The sequence below is a fragment of the Ovis aries genome, chromosome 5 (genome assembly GCF_016772045.2).
Source record: "Ovis aries strain OAR_USU_Benz2616 breed Rambouillet chromosome 5, ARS-UI_Ramb_v3.0, whole genome shotgun sequence".
Classification (NCBI taxonomy): Eukaryota; Metazoa; Chordata; class Mammalia; order Artiodactyla; family Bovidae; genus Ovis; species Ovis aries.
The window spans coordinates 99500977-99524749 of NC_056058.1; the positions used below are offsets into that span (position 1 = coordinate 99500977).

Below are 23773 nucleotides of genomic sequence, written 5' to 3' on the forward strand. Positions count from 1 at the left end.
TTGATGTGTATTTGAATCTCCTTGCAACACAGAAGTGAAAAAAGAGGTTCAAATTTCACAGTTGTGGTGCTGACCAGTAGGTTTAAAGAAACTCAGATGATCTCTGTCCATGTTTGTGGAGTCTCTTGATTCCACCACTGTGCAGTAATAATCCATAAAGTATGAGTTATTAAATGGGTTCAGTCTCTATTTGTATTGGGTATATTACCAATCACAGCACATACTTCACTGCATATGGATTCATTAAGAAAGTGAATGCACGGATCAACAGATCCCCATTATCCTTACTTTGCAGTTTTTATCAATAAAATCTTATTCTCAGTATATTTAATAGTGGAAAATAGCAACTTAGATAAGAGACTGATAACTGGAAAAGAAAGAATAACTTGAATTAATGTTGATTTCTTCTGCGTAAAAATTTTAAAGGGAGAACAACCAAATATATGTATTAAAACCACTCTTTATTCACAGTGTCTTTGAAATTAATATTTTAATTCTGTTAAATTAATAATTTAATAAAATAATTCTGGAAATTAAATATTTAATTATGCATATAGCAAAGAAGGTCAAAATTAATTCCTACATCTTAAAATCAAATGCATTGAAATATTTTACTGTTTCTGTAGAAGTGTTTAAAATGTTGCCTTTTAACTGTGACAGTACTAGAAATATTACTCATAAATTTATTTTAATAAATAGGATTTAGCATCATTTTACAAATAGGATTATATATGGGATTTTATAAGTAGCATTTAGAAGAGAGTCATAGAAAAATGTTTAGAGTACCTGAGTTCTATACTTAGCCCTTGCATTCAACTGGCACTCGACATTTGACAGATAACCTCACCTCACTGGACCAGTAGTCCTTTTTCAGTCACAGAGCCCATGCTTTTACAAGTTATTTCTTCTTCATTAGCAGCAGTTTAATTTGAATTTGTGTCCTTCTTTCTTTCACAGTCTGATACGTACTTCTGCATGTCAGTGCGTTTGCCAACGGATGAGGAAGCCTTCGTGAGTAAGTGTGAATCTGATGGTGCAGGGGGGTGGGCCATGGGAGGAAAGGCAGCTATTTGAGATCAGTGAAAGCTTCTCTTTGATGGTTATGAGTGCATTAATCTTCTACTGTCAGTTTCTGAAACGCGTTGATAATGCCTAATACGGAAACACTAGTAGAGAGCTACTGAGGCAAGCCTACGAACTGTGTCTGGAGAGACTCAGGAGGAATGGTGGTTAAGGGGCTGCATGCAGACGTCAGTGGCCGCAAGTACCATGTGGCCCACTTATAGAGGACTGGCTTTCTGTCTGTGGCTGGATGCTTCATTCTGCGCCACTCAGTGGACGCCCTATTTGCCTGCTGATTCATGCTGTAAATCGACTGCACTGAGATCAGCATTGGGGGATGTAAGATTTTACCTGTCTGACAGGGGGATGGGTAGGAAGGGATGGAAGAAGCAGAGAATAAGAGAAGGAAGAGCAGGAGGGAGGGAGAGGGGGAGGACAGACTCTGCTGTCTGTAGAGTCAGAGGACACTTAAATGACAGCTTCCTCCCCAGCCGAGCCTTTCAGTCAGGCGGGAAATGTGACCGAGCACCATCTGTTTTCATCTGGGTAGTTTTAATTTAAACATGCTTCATGACAGACTTTCAACTGTTTGGGGAAGATGTGTGATTGGCAAATTATTCATGGATTTGCTCCCCTTGCCTTACTTTTCTGTTTTGAAAAGTTGATTCTGAAGAGAAAGTGCTGGTAATGAGAGTTTGTACTTTGGTGCCTTGAAACTAACCTTCAAGTGGACTGTCTGAAATGGCGATTATGTGAATCACAAAATGTGTATAGTAGCCTTGGGGCCATCGGAGGATGAACTTTCACGAGGCATTCTTCACAGAAAAATATATTACAGATCTTCAAAGCCAGAACAATGTGCATCAGGTTTTTTTTTTTTTTTCACATAATTTAGTGGCAGTCACAACAGAAAATACAGCCTGTATCAACACTCTCTAAACAAAACTTGCTCCATAGTTAATTCCTAGAAATAAGTCAGACCTTGGAAAGCTGAGCATTGCCTGACTGACATTCCTTTGTGTAATCTTTGAATATTATTAGGAAGAAAGTTAGAAAGTTGGTGCTTCTAGATCCTGAACTTTAAAAGGGACAAAAGTAAGTTTCTGATTGTCATGCTTTGAGTAACACTAGGGCTTCCCTGGCGGCTCAGATGGTAAAGAGTCCGCCTACAATGCGGGAGACCTGGGTTCGATCCCTGGGTCGGGAAGATCCCCTGGAGAAGGAAATGCCAACCCACTCCAGTATTCATGCCTGGAAAATCGCATGGAGCCTGGTGGGCTACAGTCCCTGGGGTTGCAAAGAGTCGGACACGACTGAGTGACTTCACTTCACTTCACTTCAAAAGTGGTTTAGGATATAAATTCATAATTAAAGTACTAACAGTAAAGCTTTCTTCAATCATATCCACATATTTGACAGCCTAGGAGAAAATAATGTTTGCTAATAAAAAGAAACTGTACCTGAAGTTTTTCTTTACTAATTTTGTATTTTCTTTGTCCGAGTTTGGAGTAGACTTGATTGCTCCTGTTTTTGAGGAGAAGGCCATTCCACACGCCTATGTAAATATGTTAGTCGTGTTTTAGAGCAGTATTACGAGTCTCACATTAATAGGTTCTTGGTTTGTTTCTGGAGGTAGTGGTAAATGATGTCAGAGCTGGTGACTCGAAGGCCTATAAATATATATCCTGGAATGTGTTATTGCACCCCTAATAGAAATGTGTTTAGTTTCACGTAACTTAAAGTTGAAAGTACAAGTCAGTATATTCAGTCAAGAAAAATATTCACAGAAAACACATAAAGGGCTATATTAGAACCAGGGCATTAAATGTTTGTCTATTTTTCTTAGGCAACTTGAAGGATCTTATGAGAATTATAACTACCAGGTTGGCCAAAAAGTTCTTTTGGGTTTTCCATCAGGTGTTAATGAAAAACCCAAATGAACTTTTTGGCCAATGCAATATCTTCAGTATTTCTTCTTTATTGCCGGGAGGACTGCATGAAGACTAATTCATTTTGTCACCTGTTCAAAACATGATTATCTTCAGTGTTAATCCTTTCATTTACCACCCCCAGGAGATTTTTGGTTGCCATTGTTTATATAATTCAGCAGCCACAGAAGTTCAGGTGTAGGCAAAATAGAACTGGAAGACTGAAAACCAAAGAGAAGTACCAATTATTCATATATTTGCATGTGTAATCTCATTAATTCTTAGGATGACACTGTCGGCTGTCCTGTTTCTATAGAGAAACGGAGATAGGAACGTCTGTGTCTGTGGTTTAATCAGGTCCTGGGACAATAGTGGTCCTGTTAAAGGAATACTTGTTCCTAGAGTCAACCCGCCACCAGCCATCATTTACTGAGGACTTGCCAGACACTACGCCACTGAAAACTACGCATATTTAAGCTATTTTACAGAAGAAGCAAGAGGTCAGAGAGCTTAAGGAGCATGCCCAAGCCTTTTACTGTATGTGTGCTGCTTCCCTGAAAGCCATTCAGATCATAACAGAGGTAGGTGTGGGGATGATGACGCAGGGAATAAAGGAGAGAAGTTGTCAAGCGGATAGAAGGAGCTGAAATACAGCAGAAGCGCATCGCTGTCTTCCTCACACGAGAAACAAGTATTCCGTAATTCCTTACTGGGGACACTCTGGGCAGTTCTGCAAAAAAGGTAAACTGCAAACTGTCTTACAAAATAAAACCCAATACACATGAAGATGTAAAGATTTGGAGAAGGAAAAGGGCTTATATGTTGGAAGGGTAATTATACATAATGTATCCTAATTCCCAAAGTGAAAGGTAATACTTGTGGGGTAACCAAGGCTTTTCCATGAATGAAACTTTGGCCTTGTTGTGGGTTGTCTGAAATTCTGGGTCTCAGGGCACCTTATCATAAGATTAAATGTGGTTAAAAATGAAGATTTGTAAAGACCTATAAAACTTTGTTCATTTAAGACACTTTTAAAAATATTTTGTATTTATATATTTAATATATTTTATTTTCATGTTATATATTTTAAAATATTTTAATGTGAAATAATATTTGGTATTTAAATTTTTATATTATATATATATTATATTTTGTTTTCATTGTGCTACAAAAATGTTTGAATGCTACACGGCAGGAATAGAGACACAGACATAGATAATGGACTTGCAGACACAGTAGGGGGAGGAGAGGGTGGGACAAGCTGGGGGAGCAGCCTTGACATATATGCACGACCATGTGTAAAACAGCCAGCCAGCAGGAGCTGCCTGCAACACAGGGAACCCAACCCAGTGCTCTGCGATGACCTAGAGGGGTGGGATGGGGGTGTGTGCTCGAGGGAGCCTCAAGAGGGAGGGTTTATATGTATACTTACAGCTGATTCATGTTGTACAGCAGAAGCTAGCACCTAATTATAAAGCAATTATAGTCCAATTAAAAAATAAATTTAAAAAATTTAAAAGCCAGCAGGCATGGTAAGGACTCAGAAACTGCTTGCCTATTACATGAGTGGATACTAAAAAAAGTGTTCTGTTTGCCCGTTTTCTAAGGCAATATATTGAATAGTAGATAGTTTACTCTTTTGTCTTAAATTGTAATTGTTTGAATATAAGGGAATAATTGGTTTCTTTCTTTTTAAGAAAAACCACTTGTTCATAAGTCAGCAAATTTTTTAAAATCCTATTATGTGCTGGATTTATTAAAATCCGGTTATTGGGCTAGCCCTGGGGATGTGGTATGTTACAAATTCAAGGAAATCACAGCTTGGCAGAATTCTAGGAGACAAGAATACAAATGTTACATCATAGGGAAAGGACTTTCTCCCTTGCTTTTTAAATTTCTGAAGAAATTCCCAAAAGGCAGACTGTTTATAAGGATTATAACAAAGTCTTCTGATAGTGGTAAAACCCCAAATTACGTTTGAGTAATTTTTAATTTTGGCTTTATGCTTATGCAACTAATTATGTAACATGTAAATAAACATATTTCTTAATTTTGAGAGGAGACCATCACAGTTGTCGTGGAATTTTATGTGCATATGCCTGTAATATGTACATACAAGCCTATCCAACATGCTTGATGTGTTTATATGTTGGCATTGAATTACTAAATATGAATAAAAGTAGGTGTTTGAAACAATACTCTAATGAAGATAAGTATAATTTTTATATTTTTAAGAAAATCATTGCTTCCCCTAGAACATTGCTTTTGTTTTTGTTTTTTAATAAAGAGCCACAGAATTGGAACGGTGAGGGTATGAGAAAATCTACATTTGACCACTGAACTGTGATGCTGTCTAAAAGGTGTTTTATAGACACTCAGAAGAATTGGCTCTGACAGCAGCCCATTCAGCCAAGAAATTTGACTGTCATCTTCATCCACTTGCTTTCCCTCACATGGATGACCAGTAAATAAATGTGTCTTTTCCTTAGTGAATGATGGCAGGTCCCTATCTATCAAATTGCACTATACAAATGAGACAGAAGCATCGAATTTAGAAATAGACAAAAATTCATCTAATGATGCATTGCTTTTCATTTTCTTGGGCTTTTCTGTTGAATGTAGAACACGGCAGAATTATACAGTTAGATTGGAATATTTCCAAATGGGAGCTTTCTTAAATAAAGCACTTGTTAAGGTGATATTGGGGTACTTCAAAAACTGCAGGCACGGTCTAATTTTGACCATGTTTATGAGTCAGCTACATAGTATGATGGTAAAGACCAAGGTCTGGCAGGGTGCAGTGCTCATTTACCCATATTTTTTGGCCTTGACAGCAATAAATATTGAATAGAAGGGTGTGTGTGTGTGAGTGTCCATCCCCATACAATTACTGTGTCACCTTTCTGCTCCCAATTAGTTGACTACACATGCCCTCCCTTCTCTCTTCACCTAGGGTTTTCTCCAACATGAATAATTTAGTCTCCGTCTTCCACATGACCATCGGGTACCTTCCAGCAGGCACCCTCGGAGGCTATTCTAGTTTCTTAGTGGAAGCCACTTGGAGAGAGCTGAAATAGCACAAATAAGATGCAGTGTACTGGAGGTCTGTGATGACTGGATAAAATCTCATTCGCTTGCTCCTCATCATGAATGAGAAACTGTTGCTATATACTCTGTCTCAGCATATTTCTTGAATGTCTTCTATCATCTGGTTACCCAAATACCTGCATTTCCAACATGACAACCCCCAAACCTCCGGAGTTTTGTCAGGTAATAGAAAAAAAAAATTAGGAGGAGTAGGAACCATTTCATTATATTTTATGAAACTGAGAGTTAGAAATGTCTTCAATTTGATGCATCTGGAGGTCTCCAAGAAGTAAATGACAGGTTGACAAAGCTGTTTTAATGCCGTAGTGTCAAAATGCCACCCCTCCTCACTCCCCAGAAAATGGCCAATTCTTAAAGCCCAGGGTTGAATCAGGTTTGCTGTGTAAAACGTCTTTCAGTGTCTGCAGCTTCTTGGCATTTTGACAGTTGTTCGAAGTAGCCATTTCAGCTATTGCAGTGGGGACAGTTTCAGTGGCCAACTCTGAAAAGACCAATGTGAACTATTTCAGTCAGAAAAAAAAAGAATCTCATGAGAGAGATGGCAAGGTTTGATGTGGATCTGGGAAGATGGTCTGTTTGGATCTGCAGAGGGAGGAGAATGTTCTAGCTGCCAACCATATGAATGTTAAATTTTTGGAGCGTATTGGGCTCACATATGAGCCTCACCTCTTGCAGGCTGCATGGCCATGGGCGGTCACTCAGCCTCTCTTTCCTCCAGCCTCATCTGTTAAGGGAGGAAGAACCAGACCCACAAGGCCATTGTGAACCGTAAGTGAGCCATGCACAATGCAGAAAGTGAAAGTGTTAGTCGCTCAGTCGTGTCCTACTGTTTGCGACTCCATGGATGTGAGAGTTGGACTATAAAGAAAGCTGAGTGCTGAAGAATTGATGCTTTGGAACTGCAGTGTTGGAGAAGACTCTTGAGAGTCCCTTGGACTGGAAGGAGATCCAACCAGTCCATCCTAAAGGAAATCAGTCCTGAATATTCATTGGAAGGACTGATGCTGAAGCTGAAACTCCAATACTTTGGCCACCTGACGCGAAGAACTGACTCATTGGAAAAGACCCTGATGCTGGGAAAGATTGAAGGTAGGAGGAGAAGTGGACGACAGGATGAGATGGTTGGATGGTATCACCGACTCGATGGACATGAGTTTGAGTGAACTCCGGGAATTGGTGATGGACAAGGAGGCCTGGCATGCTGTGGTCCATGGGGTTACAAAGAGTAGGACACAACGGAGCCACTGAACTGAACTGAACTGGACTGTTGCCCACCAGGCTCCTCTGTCCATAGCATTTCCCAGGCAAGAACACTGGAGTGGGTTGCCATTCCCATCTCTGGCCGATCTTCCCGATCCAGTGATCGAACCCAGGTCTTCTGCATTGCAAGGAGATTCTTCACTGTCTAAGCTACCAGTGAAGCAGGATAAGCCTTCAGTCAGGGTTAGTAGGTGTGGTTAGTAGGTAAGAAGGGCAGCCAGTGAGAGCTCAGACTGAATGTTGGAGGTTGTCTTGTTGGAATCATGGCAGGGTGTTGGAGACTGCTGGAGGATTCTGGAAAGGCAATAAGAGGACTGTGAGTTTGCTTTTCTGGGAAATTAATAGGGGGATGTTATAGAGATGACATTACAAAAACAAGACTTAATGAAACTTATGCTGTTTTATCTTGCATAGCCTGACTGATTAAGTCTATTGATTGTTTAGTTGCTTCCGGCATATACCAGAAAGTGTCCTTTTAAAAGGTATATCATCTAAAAGTTTAATTCTTTTTGGTGCTGAAAGTCCTTTATTCGGCAGTAAGGATTGTTTCACTTGAAATTTGCACTTGATTTATAGGCTCTCTCAGGTGTCTTATTTCTTGGTTAATTTGGCAACAGTCGCTTAAAGTCCTCATAAAACACGCTAAGGATTCTTTCTGAATTGTACATAATGATCCAGGCTAGCTAGAGCTAACGACAACTTTTCTATTAAACTTCCTGATTAAAAATGTTGAAGCAGAGGTCTTTATTTTAGTGTAAAATTGCTTTATGGTTTGCAGGAAGCTGGCAGGTGATAATATAATATGCCATTGCTGTGGGTTTTCAGCAAGCTGCCAAATGGACTCCGCTACTGTGAGCTTTACAATTGTCTGAACCTTTCTCGCCCAACTGCAAGATTATGAACATTAAAGCTGATCATATCCTATACTTAAATTACCATTTTTGCATTATCTTCAGTTCCTATGAATGGTTCTTGAAGTATAATCTTTATTTTTTTTGGAAAGCAAATGTTTATGGGAATGATATTAAGGGCCAGGAATTTTAATTATGACAACTTTTGTACATTATTATTTCTTGAACCTTATGCCTATTTTTCTCAATATTGAAAATGGCTTGAAAGCAGTAGGATTATTAGAAAACTGACTCTATCACAGACGTCAATCACCAGGGGCCCCATTTGTATGCTTGCTTCAGACCTGTGCCCTAAAATGAGTTTAGGTGATACAGCTAATTTTGTCTGATGTAATATAGCGTACCAGTGATCTCAGTGATTAAATCAGTGATCTGACTTAATAAAACAGTTCTAAAGGGTCAACTGATTTTTGCCTTCAAATGGTTTTATAAATTTGTTTTAAAAGAAATCTCGTTTTTACTGTTTACCCTGTACATTTGAAAGAGCTAGATAATCCAAGTTAACTAAAATAAGTTAACTAAACTCTTGAGGATGCTCACATAATAGAACATAGTCAGCCACTAAAAGTGTTGACTGCTGTCAGGATCACCTCTCATTCACCTGTGAAATTTTGCAAAGATGAGCTTGCCTGGAACAGCCTCTGTAGATTCAGATAAGATACTGACGGGATAAGAGGCAGAGCTGATCTAGGGTTGACCATGAGCACCTGTATTTTAAATCAGCTCCATAGGGTAATTCTAAAGCATAGCACTAGCTGAAAAGTACTGTTGACGAAAATTGCTTAATAGCATGTAGAAATATCCACAGTATGTGAAATAAGCTGTTTACTGTGTATAACATGATTCCACTGGGAGAAAAAAAGAAACAAAGTTAACAGTTCTCTCCGACGATATATACAGGCAATAATTCAGGAATGCCTAATCTCTGGAGATTCAGACTTGCATTTGAGTCAGTTCTTCTTTATATGAATTGGTTAATTATTCATGTCCATAGCATTTCTTAGACATGGATAAGTAGAGTCCCATGGACTTCAAAGAGATCAAACCAGTCCATCCTAAAGGAAATCAGTCCTGAATGTTCATTGGAAGGGCAGATGCTGAAGCTGAAACTCCAATACTTTGGCCACGTGATGCGAAGAACTGACTCAATGGAAAAGACCCTGATGCTGGGAAAGATTGAAGGCAGGAGGAGAAGGGGACGACAGAGGATGAGATGGTTGGATGGTATCACTGATTCAATGGACATGAGTTTGAGTAAACTCCAGGAGTCGGTGATGCACAGGGAGGCCTGGCGTGCTGCAATCTCAAAGAGTCTGACACAACCGAGCGACTGAACTGAACTGATTGACTGACTGATAGTATTTCTTTACTGCCTTCCTTTGCTCCCATTTCTGGTAGCACTTGGGAGTAGGTTATATGTGTACATTGTTATCTTCTAAATTGCATATTGCTTTACTTGGCTATGTGGGTTCTTTGAAATATTTCCACATCCTGAGTCTGGCAAATACATCAGAATTTGACATGCAGACCTGGATATCCTCTTTGGAAAGGAAAAATGGAGAGAAAGCCAAAAATACTAGATGAAATACTCTCCTAGATCACATTTTTAGAAAATGTTATGGCCCTGATTGTAGTCTGATGTGAGCTAAAAGAGGCCATACATCCTGAACGAGCTCATGCAATTAGAACAAATTTTGCTTAGAACTCCAGAAAACAGGCCTAGTTCTCTCTCTGCTCGGGATGCCCACACATATACTTTCAAGTCTTTTCATTTCAGATGGCACTGTTCTCCCGGAAATCCTCCAGCCTATGCACTTCACGGCATCATCACATTTCCTTTAATTAATGTTCTTGAGTCACTGTTTCTGGAGTCTCAGGCCTTTGAACGTATTTGTTTTCTAGCCCTTACTGACACTTCCTTGCCTGTAAAATTTTCCCTGGTCTTATCCATCAGGCAGTCTAAACTGCTCACACCTACTGGGATAGAAGAACCACTTCCACTTAAGCAGCTGTCATCTTATTATTGAGTTTAGAAGAGTCAGTGGCACTTTTAATCTTATTGGATCTAATCTTCCCTTGCATTCGCACAAGGCTGTGTTTTTGCCTTTTTGTCACCATCTCAGGGCTGCCTTTGTTTATTCTGCCTGTCAGAATCGCACACTTAAAGGTGCAGTTGTTTTCATTATTATCCTCTACCTCTCTTTCCCTTGGATCCTTTATTTCTTTCCATGTATGTTCGGAGAAGAAGAAAAAAGGGGGAATTTAAGATGTGATTTTTAACTGTTTTTCCATAGTCTTATTTTGTGCAGTGTTAAAATCTCTAGCATAGTTGTCTGTGTATCCTATGCTCATGGACCTTATTCTTATTCCCTTGGGTTGGAGGGTCTTCTCTTGCAAAATCAGGACTAATAAGTAGGAGTGGGACAAACCTGGGAAATGAACCTGTCAGCCTGATCTTTTCCCAGCTGACCTCTGCCCAGTACTTCCAGCAGGCCCTTCAATGAAATCGTCCAACTCTTGCCTTATTTTTGCTCTGTTTTATGGCATCTACTGTTTGATTTAGATTTACACTTGGATATGTTTCTTTTTGCTGGACGTGTGTTTCAACTTGGAGTGAGTTTTGCGTTGAGTTTTAATTATATGAATAGTTTGACAGTATATTCTTTCTTCAGGAGATGACGAAGATGGCTAGTTGTTTGTTTCCACTCTGTACCAATAATTTTCTTGGCATTTAAATTAGTACCTGAGTTTCTGGAGAATGTATAAGTCAGTGAGAATCAGTTTTTATGAGAGGAAACTCTGAGGGATTTTATTTTCAGTTCAGTTCAGTCGCTCAGTTGTGCCCCACTCTTTGGGACCCCATGAATCGCAGCACGCCGGGCCTGCCTGTCCATCACCAACTCCCAGAGTTCACCCAGACTCACGTCCATTGAGTCAGTGATGCCATCCAGCCATCTCATCCTCTGTCGTCCCCTTCTCCTCCTGCCCCCAATCCCTCCCAGCATCAGAGTCTTTTCCGATGAGTCAATTCTTCCCATGAATTGGCCAAGGTACTGGAGTTTCAGCTTCAGCATCATTCCTTCCAAGGAAATCCCAGGGCTGATCTTCAGAATGGACTGGTTGGATCTCCTTGCAGTCCAAGGGACTCTCAAGAGTCTTCTCCAATGCCACAGTTCAAAAGCATCAATTCTTCGGCGCTCAGCCTTCTTCACAGTCCAACTCTCACATCCATACATGACCACAGGAAAAACCATAGCCTTGACTAGACAGACCTTTGTTGGCAAAGTAATGTCTCTGCTTTTGAATATGCTATCTAGGTTGGTCATAACTTTTCTTCCAAGGAGTAAGCGTCTTTTAATTTCATGGCTGCAGTCACCATCTGCAGTGATTTTGGAGCCCCCCAAAATAAAGTCTGACACTGTTTCCACTGTTTCCCCATCTATTTGCCATGAAGTGGTGGGACCAGATGCCATGATCTTCGTTTTCTGAATGTTGAGCTTTAGGCCAACTTTTTCACTCTCCTCTTTCACTTTCATCAAGAGGCTTTTTAGTTCCTCTTCCCTTTCTGCCATAAAGGTGGTGTCATCTGCATATCTAAGGTTATTGATATTTCTCCTGGGAATCTTGATTCCAGCTTCTGCTTCTTCCAGCCCAGCATTTCTCATGATGTACTCTGCATATAAGTTAAATAAGCGGGGTGACAATATACAGCCTTGATGTACTCCTTTTCCTATTTGGAACCAGTCTGTTGTTCCATGTCCAGTTCTAACAGTTACTTCCTGACCTGCATACAGATTTCTCAAGAGGCAGGTCAGGTGGTCTGGTATTCCTGTCTCTTTCAGAATTTTCCACAGTTTATTGTGATCCACACAGTCAAAGGCTTTGGCATAGTCAATAAAGCAGAAATAGATGTTTTTCTGGAACTCTCTTGCTTTTTCGATGATAAGTCAGTGAGAATCAGTTTTTAATGAGAGGAAACTGTGAGGGATTTTCTTTTACTAGCACTTGAAGATATTGATTTGTTTCTCATTATAGAAACTGAAATCAAACATATCTAGGAAGAGTTGAGTGTGGAACAAATGAGTGGTTCTGAAAACAGTATGTCAGAGAAGAAAAAAAAAATAGAAAATGGCTCAAGAAGTTGTACTTTGAATAACGTTTGCCCTTTACAAAGGACAGTGAGAAGATCCTCTTCATAAGCAGCGGCCCAGCACAAAACCGGCTTTCCTTGCTAATGAAAAGCTGCAGGGACTGTGTGTTGCTGTCTTCGTGATCTATTCTTCTCCCAGCAAGTCTCCTCTGTCCCTACCTGAATCTTTTGCTTAATATTTCATTTTGTAAATTTAAAGAGAGCCCACTCTTCTTCCAAAAAGGTTTTCGCTTTGTTTCACAACAATACACACGCTGCATTAATATAAGAAAGAACACAGTTAGGGTCTCCTGCATAGCTCCTAAGAGCTCAGATCTTTCCCTTAAACTATCCTGGACCTTTTCTGTGGTTCCTGCTGTCACCTCTGGTGGTTTTGTCTATCCCCATGGCTTCAGGGCTCAGTTTTTGAGTGGTTTCCAAATATGTAATTCTTTGACCTCTCCCTTGAATAAGAGACATGTAATTACAGTCTTCTACTGGATCATTCCACCTGAATTTTTAGCTGAGACCTCAAACTCACACTTTCATTTTACAGTATAATCCTTGATAAAATGCATGTGGCTGTGTTGGTTTATCACCAAAATTCCCAGAATGACTCAGTCATAAGGAAAGCTATTCATATAATCCACCCATAACCAAAGAATCTAAGGGGACTGGGAACCATGTCATCATCTACATCGATTCTGAAAAAGCAGAGCAGTCAGCCTCTTGTTTGACAACCCATCATAGACTGGCATAGGGATAGATATTGAAAAAAACAAACAAACAGTGAGAGGTAGGTTTAGTCAGACTAAAAAGTTATAGTAACACAGAGAATGATAGAAATCATTTGACAAAAATTAATATAAAATAACAAACTGCATCATATACCAAAATAAGTGTAAGGTGAGTAAAAGACAGAGGCCAGGTATTCCCCAGGGTTTTTAAAATTTGCCTCCTTCGAGGACCAATCCCTTGGGAGAATTCTGGAAGGGAGGAAGGAAACCCTGCAGTCAGCTTGAGAGTGAGCCTACGGAGGTGGAATCCCGCTTCTGTTTCTTTGTTAATTTAGGCTTGGTGGTGGTATGATTTTCTGCGGTTTGTGTGAACTGTTGTAATTTCTAATTGCTTCTTTCCTTCCGCAGTATACTCAGTTTCCTAGGCTCGCTGCATTCTTTGGTAATAGGAAACGCAGCCTCAGTTTACATCAAGTCCATCTCCCTGCTGTCCTGGCTCGGTTGTCTTTTTAGATAGTGGAATGAAAATCTCAAGATGTGATTTTTAGACTTTAAATTCTTGTTTTCAGGGCAGTAAATGAAAGGCTCTTTATTTCCCATGGAAGTTGTGAGTCGAGGTGGCTCATGGTGGGCACCTTGTGCTTCTTGACCAAGCACCCTGTCCATGCCATTGTGCTCTTGTTGATGTAGAGCAACTCTTATTTTATAAATATACATGTCTCAGATACACGGCTCCGCAGTAAGTGGTATTTCATCAATTCCATAAGATAGAGAAAAAGAGCTAAGATACAGCTTTGTACATGCCCAAGACTGTTTAGCATTTGTATCTGTAAAGATGACTTGAAAACTGCCCACTAGGGCAGCATTTGGAATGTGGATGAAAGGGGATAAGCCAACCCCAAACCAGGAAAGAGCTCATGATGGGCACTGATCGTACTAAATAACTTATCCCTGATTTCTCTGTTTTAGCTCTGAGCTGACTTGTTTATTTTAATGGCCTTCAACTGCTGTTCTCGGGACAGGATGAGACACAGCACTGTGTCATTTTCAAAACCCAATGCTTTAACAAGTGCGCGGGATTCATTCTGGACATTGTTATTCTTCTGTATTTTTGGAAAGATATATTTCGCCACTTTTCTTTTCTAGTAACTTGTTTCTCCACGTCACAATCCGGTGACTATTGTTATTCTAAGATGGTAATAAATTTGTGTTGTGGATCCTTCTGCTGATGCTTTGACCGCTCACTGGTTCAGTGCAGTTGCAACGTTGAATGGTACTCAGAATTTGGCCAAAATCTGCAGGGAAATATACTGTGAATATGTAGCCTGGAGCTTTCATCTTGTACCCACATGATCTCTCATCCCTTTAAAAGAGAGTTTTAATAAGTGCGTGTGGGTATATATGTAGTGTCAGCATCTTGTTTTCTCTTTTGCTAACTAATAGTTTACTCTCCTACTAGATTAAATGATCAAATCATGGTCATCTTAAGGAATAAATAATTTATATAACCAGAGCATTCTGTCATAAGAGCATCAAAACATCTGTATTAGACAGCTTTTCAGAATATTGAATGCTGGGGTCTCTTGTGACACTTGTACACAGAAGTATAACTTATATTCAAGATCATGTATCATTTTCTCTTAACAGTTGACTTCAAACCCCGTGCCAGCATGGATACTGTCCATCATATGTTACTGTTTGGATGCAATATGCCAGCGTCCACTGGAAATTACTGGTAAGGGATGGATGGGTTCATAGTACAAAGGTGTGTAGAAAATGTATTTTTTGTTAGTACAGAGTGCATCTTTGCAAATATTTTACAGCTGATTAATAAATAGGCAGAATATTTCTTTTTTAGGAAAGAGTTGTTCCTTTGCAGCTCGTGGTTATCATGGTTCGATTTTCACAGTTCTTCAGTCTGCTGTGGCACAGCCATCCGTCTTTGTCACTGGCTTAATGAATATATGCTCATTGTCAGAGATAACGTGTCAAGGTGAAGACAGCTTGTAGAGAAAAACTGAAACCGAGATGATGGATACCCTGATTTTTTTTTTTTTTTAAGTTCATGATTCAACCCAAAGAGTACCATGGATCTGTTTGTTGAGTCCTCTTATCCCATATGCTGTGCTAGTTGGCCTGTATACACCATTTAAAATGGAAACGAAAATTTTGGCTAAGTGTCTCTTCAAGGAGCTATTACCCTGCTTCAGAGATGAGGAGTCTGAAGCTCAAAGAGTCAGTGACTTGCACAAGGTAACACGGCTGGCTGGAGTCACGCCAGGACTGAACCCTGGGTTGTCTGGTTCCAAATCCAAAGTTATTTCTGTTTTACCACACTTCCTCCCATTTATTCAAGTAACTGTTGCAGTTTTAGAATCTATTTTAATCACTGCGGTGAATCTTAATATCATGTCATGAACAGTCAATAAACATCTATTAAATGTCTGTTATATGCCAACACTGCAGCAGGTGCTGGGGGATGTTCTCAGATAAACAGATATATTTTCCGCCCCCAGAAGCTTACAGCATAATTGTGGTGAGATCTTCCCTTTCATTTTATCCTCTGGGAGTTCATGAAGATCAGTGATCTTTGAAAATAGCCGTGCATTTTCAGCCTCATATTTTGCACCTCTAGCCGGAATCACTGTTTCGTATTTAGCAGACCAGAATGACCAGTGTGTCCTGCTTTGCATTTGGAAAGGGACCGCTCTTGCTCCTGCCCCTGCATAGTCACAGAGACTGATAGACCTTTCTCTGCGCGCCCTAATAGTCATCAGGCTAATTCAAGGCACACAGCAGCTACTTTCTAGCCACTTTTATAATAAACAATTGTAATATGTATTTGGAACTGTTAAAAACACAGGACAATTAGTGGAAATCTCCCTGGACCAAGTACCATCAGAGCATTTGTTAATAGTCTTAAGTTATTTGAGGAAAGGGGCGTATCACGTAGGAAGCCAGCTCACATGACTGGGTGTATGGAAAAATGGAGTCAGCAAATCACAGTTAATACCCTGTGACATCAACATTCCAGATTTTGCTCTTTAGTAAATTTTTGTGAATAAAATCCTGGGGATTAAAAGATTATTCTGTGACAGCTTTTTCTGAATCTTGTTCAGCAAATCATGTATTCTGGTTTTTATGTTTTAAAAATATTTCTTGTGAAATGAGCGATATTTACCTTTGAATTAGAATTAGTGAAAATAGCTAGAGGGTATGTAAGCTTTTAAAATCTGCTTTAGCTTCACCGTAATTCAAGAGAATGAGTGAAAAAAAGCACTGAAATATTATCATGGCTTTAATTATTAAGAAAAATTATATAAAATGAACGAAGCTTGGTTCACCATTTTCACGTTCAGGGAATATCAAAAGAAACATATTATTTTGACTCTTTTAAAATATTAATATCCTTAAATGTACTATTTTGAAATTAAGTTTATAAAATATATTTTCCAAAAGACTTCCAGGTTGGGGAAAAATATTCAAAGAAAAATGTATGTGAAAGTGAAAACAGCCATTTTGAGAAAAGTAATTGCTGCAGTATTTTTTTGTTTGTTTGTTTGCTAAAATTATTACTTGAAAGGCATCATGTAGAGTAAATGTGTAATGAACTATCTAGACTCTGTTGGTAAATTATTTATTCCATGTGGGCTGGCCTTGATTTTTTCACTGTAGCAAGGGACTGACACTAGATCATTTACAGAATTCCTCTGTGCTCTAAACTTTCATAATTCTATGAATATAAATTGCATGCAAATACTGAGTCAGATTGGGAAGGCATCAGTATCAGGAGTTGGAGACATGAATGAGTCATACCGGTTGACTCATCTCAAGCAGGCAGGCCACTGTGTTTTGCCATTGAGTTGCATCACTGAGTAATTAGAATTCTTAACAGCATTATACCCACATCATTTCAAATGGACTTTTAAAATCTGTCTTGCAGCCCATATTCCCTGTGAATCTATAGGTTAGTTATAATTGACATTCTAACCATATATCATGGACAATAATTGATGCTTTTAACCAGCTCAAAGTGTTCATCTAGCATTTAAAAGTAGGATTTTTTTCGCTTCATAAATGTAGGCTCTGTTCAATATGCAAGCTAGGAAATGTACTTTAAATAAAACTGTTTAGTGACTTTGGCTTTCTCAGTCTAGCCCTATTCTCCATTTAAAAATGAGGTAGACTTTTTATCCCCCAATATTTGGCAAAATCCACGCATCTTTTTGGCTTGCCTGGTGACTCAGATGGTAAAGAATCTGCTTGCAATGCAGGAAACCCCCAGTTTGACCCCTGAGTTGGGAAGAGCCCCTGGAGAAGGGAATGGCAACCCACTCCAGCATTTTTGCCTGGAGAATCCCATGGTCAGAAGAGGCTGGTGGGCTACAGTCTGTGAGGTCGAAAAGAATCGGACATGGCTGAGCGACTAACACTACCATTTAGTGCATTAGAGCTCACAGCTGAACTTTTCAGTTGCTTCACAGAAACATCCCCTACACCCTACCCCTGATGCCCCTCAGGCTCAGACAGTCAGCAGATATTTTCCAACTGCTTAGCGTCTTATCCTCCCACCTGAATTATAATTCTAATAACAAAAATCTATCAGTGGCAAAAGCCTTGCATTGTTTTTCTGCATTGTCTGAGTCATGGAATTTATCACACTCATTTTACAGTTGCAAATCTATTCTTCAGTTGCTCCAAGATATAGACAGTACTTAAATGAAGATTCCCAAACTTTCACATATATTTTTGGTTATGATACCAGCAGTGGTTTTTAATGTGTAAGAATATCAAGAACTCATTCACACTCTGAGGAAATCATTTTGAGAATACAAAACTGTTTTAGTGAAAGAAGATAAAGTGAAGAGGATATTTAATACCCTGATGAGATTAAAAATCCACCTTTTAAGGCAAGAGAAGGAAAATGTAAACAGTTGTTTGTTTTCTGGGCCCTTTGGTCTCCCCCCTCCACTCTAGTGTGCATTGTGTACCTGCCTGTGTATTAATCAGACCTCCCCAGTTGAAATTGGGATTAAAATACCTGGTCAGGGATAAAGACTAGTTTTTCTTCTCCTGGCAGCTGTCATGTACTTCTTTAGAAAATAACTTTCCTTTCTCAGTCCCGTCAGGGCTCACAATGACCCACAACCTACCATGTACCTGCAGACATCTTTGGTGAACTTTATGTCCAATGCCAATATATCATTTCCCTTAAAGATAGAGATTGGTGTAGAACTGATGGTCAGACAGTCTGGGAGATGCTGGGCCTATACCTAATGGAAATCCTGAAATACTTACTTACGAACCTTATCTATGTCACTAGCAATATTATTTGTGTTCTGCCTGTTTTACAAGGTAGTTGTTCATTACCCTTCCAGATATGTGCCTGAGCCTCAGATAAAACTAATGATGATTAGGCAACTTGAAACCATTCATCAAATATATAGACCTGTAAGATCAATGATTGTAGTAGTGTCATTCTAGATATGGGAAGAAGCGACAAGAGAAAACCGTTTCCTGGACTGTAACAGACTAGGAAGACAGATGGGCCAGAGGCTCTGGGCTGTGGGTTGCAGGGTGAGGCCCAGTAATAGCACCTTGAGAAAATGTTTTCAAGAAAATGTTTCTTGTTATCAAGAAATTGTTTTCCTGATCTGGGAATGAACGTTCTGAGCATCATGGGACAAACCGGTCACAGAATGCCTCCCAAACCTTGGTGCAAATTAGGACTGAAAGAGGAGGGCTTGTAAAATAAAGAATATTGCCCACCATCTGGTTCTACGGGATTCAAGTCGTTGGCCATTGCAGTCACTCCCCTGCAGTACGCCCTGAAAGGAATTCAGGGCGAAAGTCAGGACCCTTGTGAATGGTCGGGACCCTTGCAAAGTCAGGACCCCAGGAATTCAGGGTGAAAGTCAGGACCCTTGTGAAAGGTTGGGACCCTTGCGAAGTCAGGACGCCAGGAATTCAGGGTGAAGGTCAGGACCCTTGTGAAGGGTCAAGACCTTTGCGAAGTCAGGACCCCAGGCGAAGGCCCCTTGTGCTCTGGGCAAACTGGCACAACTGGCCCTCAGATAGACATTTTGGGGAGGAGGGAACTTTATGACTCAGTTTCTTGCATCCTCCCATACTTAGAAAAGCATTTATAGCATTAACTAAGATGTCTGTTCCTCACAACTAGCAGCAACCTTGTCCTGAGTTGTGTGCTTGGTTGCACACACTCCCTGCAGCAAAAGCACGTATGTACTGACCTCCCCACCTACCGTTCCCAAGCAGTTCTCAGAGACTGCTTCCTGGGTTGTAAACCTCAGTTTGGCTCCAAGAATATTTTCCATTGATTTCTTAGGGTCACTACTTTTTCAACTTGTAAAAATAATTTATTTTTACGGTTTGGAAAAAATATTTTGTTCCATTTAGTTTGGTTAATTTCATTAATTTAAAAATGTGTTTCTTTATTCTGTCACATATAAAATTATATAAAGAGAAAAAATGTGAAAAGGAGTGCTAGGATTGAGTCCAGCTGGAGGGGTTATAGCAAAAATTAGTGTTTTACACAGTGTCTTAGACCACCTTCTTTACCTTGAGCCCTGTTAAACTGTTTAATTTCCTCATGGTTCTAAGTTTAATAAAGAACTCCAGTTGTTCTATTTCTTTAAGTTTTATGTGTTACATTTCTCTTTATTTTATATGAAGTTTATTTTTAATTGGAAGATAATTGCTTTACATTGTTGTATTAGGGCTTCCTGGTGGCTCAGATGGTAAAGAATCTGCCTGCAATGCAGGAGACCTGGGTTTGATCCCTGCCTTAAGATTCCCTGGAAAAAGGAATGGTTACCCACTCTAGTATTCTTGCCTACAGAATTCCATGGACAGAGAAGCTTGGTGGGCCACAGTCTGTGGGGTTGCCAAGAGTCAGACAGGACTAAGTGACTAACACTTTCACTTTTCTTTAGGGTTAGGGTGAATTGAGAGAGGGACACTGAAACATGTGCGTTACCATATATGTAAAATAGATAGCTAACAGGAAGTTGCTGATAACACAAAGGAGTTCATCCTGGTGCTCTGTGACACCCTAGAGGGGTGCACAGGGGGGAGAGGTGGAAGAGAGGTTCAAAGAGGGAGGGGACAAATGTATATTTATGGCTGATTCACACTGTTGTATGGTGGATTCCCTGTGATTCGTTTTTTTTGTTGATGCCCAAAACATCAAGTTCAGATCTCCTCTCTTCTCTGTTTGTTAGCTAGGATTTCCCCCTGCTTTCACGCTAGTGTTTTATTTTCACTGCCAGCAAGTTGGCAAATAGGTGTGTGTGTAATAAACATTTTCCCCCGGAAATTATGAAGTCATAATTCACCCCCTGTCTTCAGGCAGCACTTTTAATATGAGGGCCAAGAGCCATTCTGATGATGTTTCACTGTGGTGCTGCCCTCCTTTGCTCTCTGTAATTGCCTCTTTCTACTGTTCATTAAAATATATTTACAGTTGTATTAAGTTTACATGAAAACAGTAGACACAGCATGAAGCAGTTTTCATTATGTAGTCATTTTAAAGTTTGTTTTTTTTTTCCTCTGCACATATTTCAGTCTTTTGTGTCTCATTCCAAATTAGCAGCTCACACTGGTAATGTGTCTAGTTAATTATATGCATGTGCATTTAAATTGCATACATTGATGTGAACCTTTTAATATACTGTGGGGTGGTCCCTTTATAGTTAGAGTGGGCCTGGTGCTCAATTGTAAATTAACATACCTCTTGAGGATGCACATAACCAGCTGATGGAAAAGCAGCCGCTCTGCTGGCCCATGGCAGGAAGGCAGCAGTACCTATTAGAGGGAACTCTCATCCCTTCCTTCCTAGACTTTTAAAGGAGGAGACAGCTGCATCTAGGGACCAAGGGGGAATAATGGCCCCAGGACGAGTAAGCAGAGCAAGAGCTCGATTGGCTGGACCACATTTGTACTTGCAGGCTTAGGTCAAAGTGCAGCAGTTCCAAGCTCCCCAGACTTGTTGGCTGATTTGGAGCCATAACTGAGCAGATACTGTCTGGGGCTTTTAGAGGTCAGTAAGTGAAAATGAGGTCAGAAAAAGAGGTGCTGAAAACTAGGTAGTTTAGATATTAAAAGATGTATTCCCACTCTCCATGAAAATATGGTAAATTTTAGATCTTGGAAATTCTATGTATCTATTCAATCCATCTAGTCAAAGCCATGGTTTTTCCAGGAGTCATGTATGGATGTGTGAGTTGGACTGTAAAGAAAGCTGAGCACTGAAGAATTGATGCTTTTGAACTGTGGTGTTGGAGAAGACTCTTGAGAGTCCCTTGGACTGCAAAGAGATCCAACCTGTCCATCCTAAAGGAAATCGGTCCTGAATATTCACTGGACGGACTGATGCTGAAACTGAAACTCCCATAGTTTGGCCACCTGATGTGAAGAGCTGACTCATTAGAAAAGACCCTGATGCTGGGAAAGATTGAAGGGGTGAGGAGAAGGGGATGACAGAGGATGAGATGGTTGGATGACATCACCGACTCAATGGACATGAGTTTGAATAAGCTCTGGGAGTTCATGATGGACAAGGAAGCCTGGCGTGCTGCAGTCCATGGAGTTGCAAAGAGTCGGACATGACTGAGCAACTGAATTGAACTAAGCACAGGACTTAGGGCTCAAGACAATTTGTGACTGCAGATCCCAAGATTGTGTGTTCACAATATTGGGTGATTAAAGTAAAGGGGCTTCTTCTGTATTGCGCCTTGTACTTTGACATGATCATCTGTGTTGAGTTAAAATGATTGTTTTCAGTCTTAGGAATTAATATTGGATTTGAAAACTTTCTAATGACGCTTATGACCAGCTACACTTTACAAATCTAAGGGTGCTTCTACAGGTTGTTAAATCTCTTTTGGAAAGAAGAATTCCGGCTGGTTAAATGAGGCTGTTTCCAGCTGTTCTAACGTGGACTCATTCTCGCTGAAGCGGTAGCGCTTTACCATCCTATGAAGCTTTAGCTTGAATTCCTTTCAACTGCTTCTATTTATTAACCACCTGCTGTGTTTTTTTTAAATGCCACTGTCTCCACAAGGTTACAGATGCTGATGAGGGGAGAAAGAAAAGTAGCTAAACACAAATATACATAGAGAGAAGGCTGTATGTGAGACACCCTGCTTGGTTACTCATTTAAATGACTGGTTTCTTTTGTAGGGGGATGTTACTTCCCAGATAAGTATACAGCTTTGTTGCCTCCCTTATGATGATAATGATTTTTTGGTTGAGAGTGGTATTTGCCTATGCTGACATTAGGCAGCCTCTCCGCATCCTAGCTACTTGTCATCTATAGGCTATACAGCAAGATTCACCAGGTGCCCCTCTTTGTTTCTTTTGCCATAGTGTAGCTTCTAAAGTTTAACATACATAATATATTGTCAGTATAAATAAAAATAACAGTCTTCAAAATCTGTGCCATCCTTGTTCTAAGCACTATAAAATGTGTCTTTGATTGTAGCAGCAAAGTTAGACATAAGTTGCTGCTGCTGCTGCTAAGTTGCTTCAGTTGTATCTGACTCTGTGTGACCCCATTGACTGCAGCCCACCAGGCTCCCTATCCCTGGGATTCTCCAGACAAGAACACTGGAGTGGGTTGCCATTTCCTTCTCCAATGCATGAAAGTGAAAAGTGAAAGTCAAGTTGCTCAGTCATGTCCGACTCTTAGTGACCCCATGGACTGCAGCCCACCAGGCTCCTCCGTCCATGGGATTTTCCAGGCAAGAGTACTGGAGTGGGTTGCCACTGCCTTCTCCAGACATAAGTTACTGCTAGGCTAAAATTAATTGCATCCATTTCCTTTTTCTACTTTAAGATTTTAATAGATTCATGTTATTTTGCACATCCGAATAGTATAAAGAATCTTCATTAAAATATAGTTGGCATCTTGCTCCAAGTTCTAGTCACCAGTAATCATATTCCTCGGCTACTTTTTAGGTGCCTGTGTTAGAGGTGTCGATAGCAGTTCCTTAACAACTGGTCACTTCTTAGTGGACTAGTGTCAGTTTTAATAAAATGGAATGGCATGGTTGTAACCATCTTGATAGTTTCAACAGAAACTAACATCATGTGATTTAAAACATTAGTATGTTTTCACAAGATGATTGTTTATAGTCACTAGGGTAGCAGTGTTATGTTGTTGTTCAGTCGCTCAGTCGTGTCTGACTCTTTGCCACCCCGTGGCCTGCAGCACGCCAGGCTTCCTTGTCTTTCACTATGTCCTGGAGCATGCTCAAACTCATGTCCATTGAGTCAGTGATGCCATCCAACCATCTCATCCTCTGTCATCCCCTTCTCCTCCTGCCCTCAATCTTTCCCAACATCAGGGTCTTTTCCAATGAGTCAGCTACTTTGGCCCTCCATCAGGTGGCCAAAGTATTGGAGCTTCAGCCTCAGCATCAGTCCCTCCACTGGATACTCAGGATTGATTTTCTTCAGGGTTGGACTGGTTTGATCTCCTTTCTGTCCAAGGGACTCTCAAGAGTCTTCTCCAACACCACAGTTCAAAAGCATCAATTCTTTAGTGCTCAGCCTTCTTTATGGTCCAACTGTCACATCCATACATGACTCCTGGGGAAAACCGTAGCTTTGACTAGA

The 23773-nt window shown here is 40.1% G+C and overlaps 1 protein-coding gene across 22 annotated transcripts in view; it reads left to right on the forward strand.

Annotated features, from left to right (window-relative positions):
- PAM (peptidylglycine alpha-amidating monooxygenase) overlaps positions 1 to 23773 on the forward strand; it is a 321661-nt gene that overhangs the window by 186194 nt on the left and 111694 nt on the right. For all 22 annotated transcript variants that reach the window (XM_060416042.1, XM_060416041.1, XM_042250794.2 and 19 more), the window contains 2 exons: positions 958 to 1015; positions 14783 to 14870. In XM_060416042.1, coding sequence (XP_060272025.1) covers positions 958 to 1015; positions 14783 to 14870 — 146 coding nt within the window. The remainder of the gene's footprint in view (positions 1 to 957; positions 1016 to 14782; positions 14871 to 23773) is intronic.